The 10,531-nt window shown below is 41.1% G+C and overlaps 1 protein-coding gene across 5 annotated transcripts in view; it reads right to left on the bottom strand.

Annotated features, from left to right (window-relative positions):
- Positions 1 to 425: 425 nt before the first annotated feature.
- Positions 426 to 10,531, bottom strand: part of CHRNA5 (cholinergic receptor nicotinic alpha 5 subunit) — a 55,672-nt gene continuing 45,566 nt past the window's right edge. For 3 of the 5 annotated variants that reach the window (XM_047846700.1, XM_047846703.1, XM_047846702.1), the window contains 4 exons: positions 8,939 to 8,983; positions 7,726 to 7,835; positions 5,052 to 5,883; positions 426 to 2,750 (listed from right to left, as the gene is read on the bottom strand). In XM_047846700.1, the coding sequence (XP_047702656.1) occupies positions 2,589 to 2,750; positions 5,052 to 5,883; positions 7,726 to 7,835; positions 8,939 to 8,983 (1,149 nt within the window). In that variant the 3' untranslated portion in view covers positions 426 to 2,588. The remainder of the gene's footprint in view (positions 2,751 to 5,051; positions 5,884 to 7,725; positions 7,836 to 8,938; positions 8,984 to 10,531) is intronic. The other 2 variants (XR_007149626.1, XM_047846701.1) reach the window with 2 other exon arrangements.

Genomic DNA, 10,531 nt, shown 5'->3' with positions numbered 1-10,531 from the left:
ATTTGCAAATATTTTCTCCCACTCTCTGGTGTGCCTTTTCACTCTGTTGATAGTGTCTTCTGATGCACAAAATTTTTAACTTTCCATTAAGTCCAGTTTATCAACTTTTTGTTAGCTGTGTTCTTCTGTGTCATATCTGAGAAATCACTACCAAATCCAGTCTTGTAAAGAATCTGTCCTGTTTTCTTCCAGGAGTTTTACTGCTTAACTCTTACATTTAGGCTCTTTCTCACACTTTCTATCATCAAGCTACTGGCACTGTTTTTAGCATTTCAAGGTTTACTTATTTATCCAGTTGTCTTGGTTTTTATCAAAAGAGATTCGTGCAAGAAAAAAGTCAAGAGTACTTATTATAGATAACTGAACATTTAACCAGCCTTTTTGGTAAGGTAGAGAAACATCAAAATATAGTTCTGCAGTGTGAAGTAATATACTCTACTAAAGAATATGTAAATATGGGCTAAATATGAAAACGTTTTCCCCTTTGTGCTGGTTGAGGCATAATTGGACAGGAAAACTTGCTGCTCACAAATGTGGAAATCCATCTGGTTCAGTATCACAACAGATTTCCCAAGGGTTTTCTTACTTGGCCTGTGATCTCCTTGAAGTTTTGTACCATTTCAGCAATGCCCTACCTACTACCATTTCCTCCCATGTTCACTCCTTGTCCCACTCCTTGTTCATCGTTGGTTTCCAAGAGTCTGAGGGCCGTGCCTCCTTCACAGAACGCCTCAGCCTTTATCTCGCATCATCCTAAGGAACTATGCTACGAAAAGGTATGCCCAGTCTTGCTAGTAAACCGTTGGAGCAGCATTTCTCAACCTTGGCACTATTGGCATTTGTGGCCAGATAACTCTGTGCTGGGGAGACATTGTAGGATTTTTAGCCTCCATCTGGCCTCCACCCACTAGATGCCAAGAACATACCCCCGGGTCCCTTGCCAGTTATAACAACCAAAAACGTCTCCAAAAATTAAGTGGCCCCTCAAGCACAAAACTGTGCCCGATTGAGAACCACTGCTGTAGACAGATTATTAAGAAGACAGTATTCCAGTATGGAGTACTGCAGTTCTGAATCTGAATAGGTAGGAGATGAGGGTTTACAGAGACCATTTTGATCTTCTCACTAGTCATTTTGATGTTTTGGCTTTGCAAAAATAAAACTGACAAAATCGCAGCCAACTGTGACTCATGTTTTGGTAAGTCGAAGATTTCTACAAAATTTACTCACCTATAGAAATTTTAAGTAACAGTAACAGAGGTAGAAGAAGAATCAGGGATATATACGTGCTAAGAGATCTAACAGGCATTTAAACTCATCAAACCAGACTTTCACTCATTAAATGACATTAAACATGTACCTACAATAAAATACAAATGAGACAGGACCCCCTCTGCCTTCCAAAGAGTGTTGACCTGACCTTAGATGGGTTACTTACTATAAATAAGGCATTTGTTCTCTCAAGGGCTAAGAGTTCCAGATAAAATGCAGAGCTTCAACAGTGTTTTATTCCTGATCGTAGCTGAATCAGGGCATTCAGAGATGGAATCTCACTTGTTTACCTGTGACGCATGCCACTACGGTCCTGAATGAGCAGTAATCGGTGAGACTGCACCACACCTAGAGGCCCTGCAACTCTATGGCTCCAGTACTGTGACTGCTGGAAAGAAGGAGATGGAACTATACGTGACAGCCATGTGACAATGAGCTTCCACCTAATTAGAAACCATCTTTAATCTTAGAAGATGGTTTTTCACAGTATGATTTGGTGGCATCCATGGACGTGTTTTTAAAATGGGATTCACTTAATTGTAGAGGACGCCTTCTAAGATGAAGGGTACAGAAATGCTACGGTTTATATAGAAGATGGTTAATTGTGGAAAATGTGGATAAGGGGGTTGAAATTAATGTTAAGAAGATACTAGTGCATGTCCACAAGTTACCTATTGTGTGATTTTACAATTGAAGGTAAGCTACAAAAACAGTTAATACAATAATTGTTCAGTTTAAGCATCTAAGAAATAAAGTAAGCTTTAAAGGAATTCCCATTTTTCATTTTTTACAATGTTGGTTATAGAAAAGCAGCATCACATTAAATTGTTATCATACCAAGGAGTTAGCTTATTTAACATAGCAGTGTAATATTATGCTAGAGATTAGCTGTTACTCCGTGGATACAGGACAGAAAGAAAGAAACTTAAAATGTGTACCTTTACCAAATGCAGAAAAAGTCCTGAAATCAGTCTTCAAATACAACAGGAACTTTCCAATACAATCAAAAGATGAGCTTCACGTTGATTACGAATTGGTACTGTTTGCCAGGACACCAACATTAGGTTTTCACTAGTACAGTTCAGATAACATTTTGCTGCTATTTTTAGCTCAAATGCTGAGTCAGCTATCACTTCAGTCATGCAGGTAAAATGTTCTCAGGGCAGTCTATTAAGATAAACCAAAGTTAGCAACTGTTAATCTGACAAAGCTTGCTTCAAATTTTAAACACAATTTACATTTTCTAATTTTAAGGGTGCCAGAGGCATAGGTGCCTTTGGTAACTAAATTCCTACGATGACACCACTACGGAAGGATCACTTATTTGCATCTCCAATATGAACCGGTACTATTATATTTGCCCACTTATAAATAACAGGAACGAAAAGCCCAAGAGATCCAACAATTGAAACCAGAAGAAAAGTCCATAGAAACATCCGATCAAGCACCTGTGCTATGAATTTCCAATCTTCAACCACCTGTTGCAATAAAAAAAAAAAAACATTTTAAATACATAATTTAAAATTGTGTAATTACTTTAAGATATTACACACTGAGTCAGAGGCCAGATCACTTTCTGCCTCCCGCTACTGCCTCACAACATAAGTGACCCTGTACTCAGAGCTCAGGGACAGACACTCCCCTGACAATCTAGAACATAGAGCCTCCACAAGCTTTCAGAGACGCTACACAATCTATTAATGTACTTCTTGACTTGTAATATATTACAAGTGACATTTTTTATAGACTTTTAATAAAATTAGAATATTTATACTACCTGGATATTTTATAATAAACTAAAAAAATCACTTTTATTCATATTACATACAGTTATTTCTGTCATTTTTCCTTGTCCAGCAGTGCTTACTTATTTTAATTTCTAAAGAGAATCCAGCCTGGGATTAATCTCAAGCCAAATTAACAACTGGTTCAGAATGATTAGAGGGCACCTGGGTGGCTCAGTCGGTTAAGTGTCCGACTCTTGATTTCGGCTCATGATCTCACAGTTCATGAAATCTGACAGTGGAAAGCCTGCTTGGGATTCTCTCTCTCTCTCCCCCCCCAAAATAAATAAACTTTAAAAAAAAAAAAAGGATAATATGCATTAGCTATTAATCTTCTCACCCCACAATGTGCATTAGTTTTGGATTCCCCAGGGGCTATTTAATTCAGATCTGCTGGTTGGACCTCATTTCAACCCCCGTTTTGCAGCCTAAGCAGGGAGCTAGCTCAGCAGTTCCAAGTGACCTCAAAGAAAGGGCAGGCTGAGACAGGCCCCTGAACACCAGAGGCTCCCCTCATAGGGCCTTCCCTGGCCCCTGCCTTTACGGTGCACGAGGTCCCCCACAAGAACTCTGCCCCCTCAGCTATGAGAGAATGTGGACTTTAGGTAGCTGTCAACACTCTACTGCTTTTCTAAGTAGCCCCCTGAAGACAAATACCATTTACTGGCCCTAGGGGGATGAGCCCTGGCCCTTCTGCACAATACTTTGCAGACATTTATTAATCCAGATATTATATAATCCAGATCATTATTTAACTAATATCTATATTTTAAAGACTCCATCGATAGCTTCAGACCTTATATACTAATCATACTACCATGAAATAGAAATTTTACAAATCCACACATTTAAAGTCTTTCAGAAATCTGTTATATGTTCTTTCTGTGAGGAGGACTGTAATTTTACCAGACTCACTTTGCTTCCCAAACCTGCTAGAAATTTTTCCATTTAAAAAAGGTTTGGAAATGAGAATTCATACAATTGTAATGGGGACTATTCAAAGCAAATTCAAGTATGAAAATACTACTATAGTCCTAGCTTTAAAAATATCACATAGTAGGGGGCGTGTGGGTGGCTCAGTGGGTTAAGCCTCAAACTTCAGCTCAAGTCATGACCTCACAGTTCATGGGTTCAAGCCCCGCGTTGGGCTCTGTGCTGACAGCTCAGAGCCTGCTTCAGATCCTCTGTCCCATTCTCTCTCTGTCCCTCCCTGCTCTCTCTCTCACACTCTCAAAAATGAACATTTTTTAAAAATTTTAATAAAAATATTACGCAATAGAAATATAGTGACAAGATTAAAATTTGAACATGAATACATTTTACTAATGTGTATTCATGTTCAATTCTTACATTGTAAATATTGATCTTAAGCCAATGAGAGTTATTTTTCTATAATAAAGTTTTAAGCAAATTTTTGGTTTTAAGCAAATTAAGCATATTACTAAGCACTATTTCTAACTTTCACATGAACACTTTGACATATGATATATAACATCCAAGAATATCTTACTGCTTTCAATTTCACTGACATTCTCTTATAAATGAACAAGAAAAAGACATATTCTAGAAAAAATACCCCGGCTGAAATTTATAGAGCCTATATTAGGCTCATTTTTTAAAAAATAAAATAGCTTTTGATAAATTATAATGCCCATTGTGCCTACAGATTACGACAGAATTCAGAAACAAAGTTACAGAAGACAGAATTAAAATAATAATGTCAGAGTCAAAAAAACAAATGGCAGTATTACTACTCTTTAGAGTAACAACAGTCGGCACAAGGCAAAGTTGCTAAGGGGAATGGAGAGGTGAGATCTGCACAGATGCCCGCTGGCAGATGTTTTAACTGAAACAAATTTTGGTAAAGATCTTCCACCGAACAATGTGTCAGCATTTCTGGCCCTCAACCCACACTGAGTCTCAAGGGCCATGCTGATTACTCCCAAACTCAGAATGGAAGCGGATGAGCATTTGTAAACACAACATGTCACAAACCTCACGGACGTCATTCTCCTTCATGACGTGTCTTGTAATGTAGCGGATGGAATCAAGCGCAGCTTCCAATGTGTTTCTAGAAGACTCTGGTCTACTACCGCCCTCAGTTTCCTCTTTCTGAGCGAAGTACCTGTCTACGTGACTCCTCATGCACAGCAGTTTGGGAAGCTTGTGGAGAAATACCTTGCGGACCCAAGGTGCCATTGCATCGTGTGTTGAGGAAGAACGATGATGGATATTGATAGCGAAGACGGTCACCATGATTGAGAGCGTCACAAAAATCATGGTGAACACCAGATACTCTCCAATCAGAGGTATTACTTTGGAAGACGAGGGTATGATCTCTTCAATAACCAGAAGGAAGACAGTCAGAGAGACCAGGACTGACGTGCAGAGACTGAGCTTCTCACCTTCGTTTGAGGGGAGATAGAAGACAAGCACGGTTAAAAACGAGAGCCCGATACAGGGTATAATAAGGAACAAGGTGTAAAAGAGAGGCAGACGCTTAATTACAAATGAGTAGGTGACATAAGGGTACCAGCAGGAGCCATCCGTTCTGTTTCCTTTGCTTCCCGTTGCACTCACAATCTCCCATTCTCCATTGTCAAAAAAATCTCTCCTGTCCACGTCTTGGTCCTCTAAAATTATATCAACCTGTGATCCATCGTAAGTCCAAGAACCAAATTTCATGGAGCAGTTTTGGAGATCGAATGGGAAAAACGTGACATCTATGGTGCAAGAACTTTTGTAGTTTGCCGGTGGAGTCCAGGTGACAGTGCCATCATACCTGATGACCGCTTTCGTGCTGGCCCCTTCAAAACGTCCATCTGCACTGAAATAAACACATGCACATAACAATGCAGAGACTACACAACCCAGGCCTTCACAAGCCTGAGATGAGAGAAAGTCGACACCATGGCATGAGATACTTTTTAAACTATTATGCTTGAGATATACCTGCTATGTGTAGGGGACTCTGTTTTAAGGACATCTTATATAAATAGCCGACTTTACTAGAACTGAACTCCTTCCACATCTACTCCAGGACTGACAGTTGATCTCTATTTCACAGAATCCTGAGATTTTAGAGGCTGAAAGATTTCCCTTTACATACAAAATATAATTAGGCTATTGAAACAATAAAATATTGACCAGAACCGGAATCCACATTTCTAGGCTCTCCACACAGTGCTCTTCTCCTCCATCACAAATACTGGACAGTTACTACAGGGGCAGGAAGGAACATTAGCTCTAAGCTGTGCCTCTCGAGTTCTGCCACCATGTGAGCTCCTGTACTGGAAAAGTCTAGTAGGAACATAAGATTTCTATAAAATACTGTTTTTTATCTTAAAACTCATGTGACTTTTGCACACTACTCTTTTATACACTCATGTTTATGTAAAAATGTTTTTCAGAGACTGGGGCGCCTCAATGGCTCAAGTCAGTTAAGCGTTGGGCTCTTGATTTCAGCTCAGGTCAGGATCTCCCAATGCGCAAGCTCAAGCCCTGCATCAGGCTCTGCACTGACAGTGCAAAGCCTGCTTGGGATTCTCTCTCTCCCTCTCTCTCTCTCTCTGCCCCTGCCCCACTCACATGTGTGCGCTCTCTCAAAACAAATAAATAAACTTAAAAAAAAAAAATGTTTACTACGACCTAGAGTAAAATGGTGCTCTGGGAAGCTATATCCTGCTACCTTATAGTTTTGTTTCCTCTTTACCTATTGAGAAACATGGAGGAAAAAGGTGTTTAGAGACTAATATTTTTCACACAGCATTTGCTCTGTCTTCATGCCAAATGCCTGCTTGCAAATAATACAAAATGCTTTAGGATAAGCACAAATTCCCAAGATTTACCCTGGGTTTGTCCTAGAAAAAAATGAAACTCACACCCAGAATCATCCTTTCCCCAAGTTAAAAACCATCCTCAAAGTACACCTAGGTAGGGTGCCTATAAAGATGAGTTCACTCAACATTCCTCATCATGGGATAATCATAATACAGTATTTAAGCAAAATTAGAAGGATGCACCTTTGAACATAAAGTATGACTTCAACTATTTTTTAAACACCCCCAAAATCTTGAAGGCAATCTGCCAAATATACAGTCTATTAAATAGGAGGATAAATAGGGATGTCGGGCTGCCCTAGTGTGAACCCCACCCTGCCACATGCAAACTGTGCGACCTTGGACAAGGTTATAATGCCCTCACCTGTTGGACAAGGTTATAATGCCCTCACCTGTTTCCTCATCTGTCAGAAATGCCATTTTAAAGGTACTGTTGGGAATCAAATGAATAAAGCAGAAAGGTACTGCCCATGCGGCCAGGCACAGCGTAAGTTCTATGTGTGAGCTCGTGCAAATGGCTGCCTCTAATGCTGGAATGAATAATGGGACTGATTATAGGTGACACCCCTCCCCCAATTTTACACCTTTCTAGACTTCCCAAATGTTTTACACGTTTTGTAAAGCAAAGAACACTTTTATGATCAGGAAACAAGACACCAAAAACAGGAGAGGACCCAAAGAACCTACTTGGAGGTTCACAACAGAACACAGATCAAGTCTTTTGATTTTATACGTAAACAATTTTCAGAAGGAAGAAAAATGACTAGTGGCTAATATACAAGCATTTTCTTTTGAAAACATAAAGTAATATTTAGTAAATAAAAACTTACTTATCAAACAAAACAATGTCTGGGGTCCAGAGAGAGTCCGAAGGGACGCGTATAACTTTTATTCCGCCATAGTCGCCAGGGCGCCATCTTAACTTTACATCTATCCACTCCTGCAGAGCAAAGACAACAGGCTCAGTTTCGATGAAATTGAGTCATAAGTCATAAAAACTATACTCTTTATGCCAAGTCCAGAAATCCTAGACATAAAATCATCTCTACTCGCCACAGAGAAAATTCACCTCCAAGTCCTTCTTAAGAGTACAGAAGCATAGCCCTGCCCCCGTGTGGTGACTCCAGCCCCGGTCCTCCTGAGACACAGGTGTGCGCCATGGGTGTGTTCACAGCTCTGTTCAGCACCTCCTCTCACACCAACTGGCCACACCCAGGAGCCAAAGCCAGGGGCATCTAAGGTCCAGGTTTAAGGCCTTAAACCTTTTCCATTGTCTTTTCCAGGTGCATTGTCATTGGCTGGACTGGTGCCTGCCAGGGGAATTGGATTTATTACATAGTCCACATTTAAACACCTTGTCCACGCTCCACATAGTGACAATTCTGTGATCGCGTCAAGTTAGGACTCGCACACCAAGAAAACCATACAAGCCTTGTAGGAGTTAGAGTCAGGGAACTGGCAGCAGGTACTAAAATTAGGGATGATAAAGAAAGAGCAAAGGGAAGCACATAACAGCAGCTGAGGACAAAGCTATGATGGCATCGAAGAAAAAGCAGTCTTTTCTAAAAAGGGGCTACGAATGTAAAACTAATTCATCGCCCATTCCCATCCAGCTCCAAGTAAACACCACAATCCTCACAGAGGCCTAGATGCTCGCTACACCGCTGGCTTGCCACTGCTTCTCTGACCTCATCTACACACCCCTGCTCACCTCTACCCACACCGAATGTGTTCTTCTCCAAGCCTGTCTACTTCCGAGGTACTGTAACAGCTTACCTGTTCCTCTTCCCAACTCGAATGAAGTTCTTGCCAGCGGGGACTTCTGTCCGTTTTGTTGCCTGTTTCCCCAGTGCCCAGAACAGCGTCTGGCAGACGGCAGCCACTCCAGCATTGCCTGAACGAATACGAGAACCCCACCCACCCTCAACCCTCTGCATCCTGCCAATCCACCAAGACCACATGCTCGTGTTTCTTTGCGCTGCAAACCCTACAGGCACAACAGCACCCGTGATCAGTCAGGTGCCTTCTGAGCTTCATACATACCTGTTTCAACCAGACATTCGTTGTCATTAACTGATTTTTCTCATCCTGTGAAACAAAAATTTAAATAAGGCTGATTATTTCAAGGACAGAAGCAATACTTCTTCAAATACGAATTTTCACAGTTTTACACAAACATGCCTGTCCATATAGTACCTATATCCTGTTCATAGGTGCAGCTCTCTGGAAACGCAGGATCATTTTTCCAGCCTAATTTCACATTATCCCTTTCCAGATGCTCTGAATTTCAGCTGAACCGCCCTGCAGTACACCGCTGGCATTAGATCTAACATTCATACACTCCCACTCTACATCCTGAAATCTAAGATACAATCTAAGAAACAGGCGCGCACATTAGTTTATGTACTTGGCACTAAGAAAGGAAAAGGCTGACAATGAATTTTAAGTTGCCATTAATTATAATACACATCTTGATTTCAGAAGTGCTGAAATGTGGAAGAGTGTGCACATCAGAATGAGAGATACACTGTTTCTGTGCCTTCCTGCAGGACTGTAACTTGCAGTTATGTTCCTCTGCTGAGGCAGGGATTTGAATCTCTGAGGAGCTGCTATGTAGAAAAAAAATACTGGGGCCACTGTCCGGAGTGGCAGCTTCATAAGCTTTCACAGCCTGCTTTTCTAGAAAACTGGGGTCTTTGATATTTGCTACTTACACCTTTCTGCCATTGTATCTTTGCTAAGACCAGTTTTTCACTGAATTCTCAAGGCCTAATTAAAGAGACAGCTCAGGACGCCTGGGGGGCTCAGTCGGTTAAGCGTCCGACTTCGGCTCAGGTCATGATCTCACGGTTCATGGGTTCGAGCCCCGTGTCGGGCTCTGTGCTGACAGCTCAAAGCCTGGAGCCTGCTTCAGACTCTGTGTCTCCCCTCTCTCTCTGCCCCTCCCCCACTCATTCTCTCTCTCTCTCTCTCTCTCTCTCTCTCTCTCTCTCTCTGTCAAAAATAAACATTAAAAAATAAAAATTAAAAAAAAAAAAGATAGCTCTTCCATTACATTTTACTGAAATATCATGGAGCCAATTGGACCAGTACAAGACCATCATGATGACCAAACACAATTCCACCGTGGGCAGGACAGACCCACAGAAGGATGAGGCAATCCCCATAGCCGGGGACAGAGGACAGAGGTTTAGATGGCTCATTCCAAAACACATAAGTGGCCCAGGAGAAAGAAGGAAGACGGAGGAAGCACATCCCTTGAGATAAAGACATCTGTGACATCCCTACATGGGAACAATTACTAGGAAATACAGCATGGCCATCACTCTTACACTGTGGTTCCAAAGGGCAATTGTCCTTGAGTAAAACACTAGAGCTGAAAAGGACCTATAGATCTCATCTACTTAAATCATTCATTCTGCAAAAAGAAACTAGCACAATGAGGCAACTTGCCTAAAATCACTCCACCAATTGGTAGTAGAACTAATGTTAGACTTCAAAGCTCCTGAGTTTAAACTCTGTGCCACCAGCTCTACTGTCTATCCCAAAGGCACACGCCATCCAGAGAAAGTGCTGACCTCTGCATCAGAATATTCCTAGTAGGCAAAAGTTCTAAGCAGAGGCATTAACAATTAG

Source organism: Prionailurus viverrinus, unplaced genomic scaffold, assembly GCF_022837055.1.
Source record: "Prionailurus viverrinus isolate Anna unplaced genomic scaffold, UM_Priviv_1.0 scaffold_40, whole genome shotgun sequence".
Classification (NCBI taxonomy): domain Eukaryota; kingdom Metazoa; phylum Chordata; class Mammalia; order Carnivora; family Felidae; genus Prionailurus; species Prionailurus viverrinus.
Note: the sequence above shows the minus strand (reverse complement) of the source record. Positions and strands in the feature narration are given on the sequence as shown.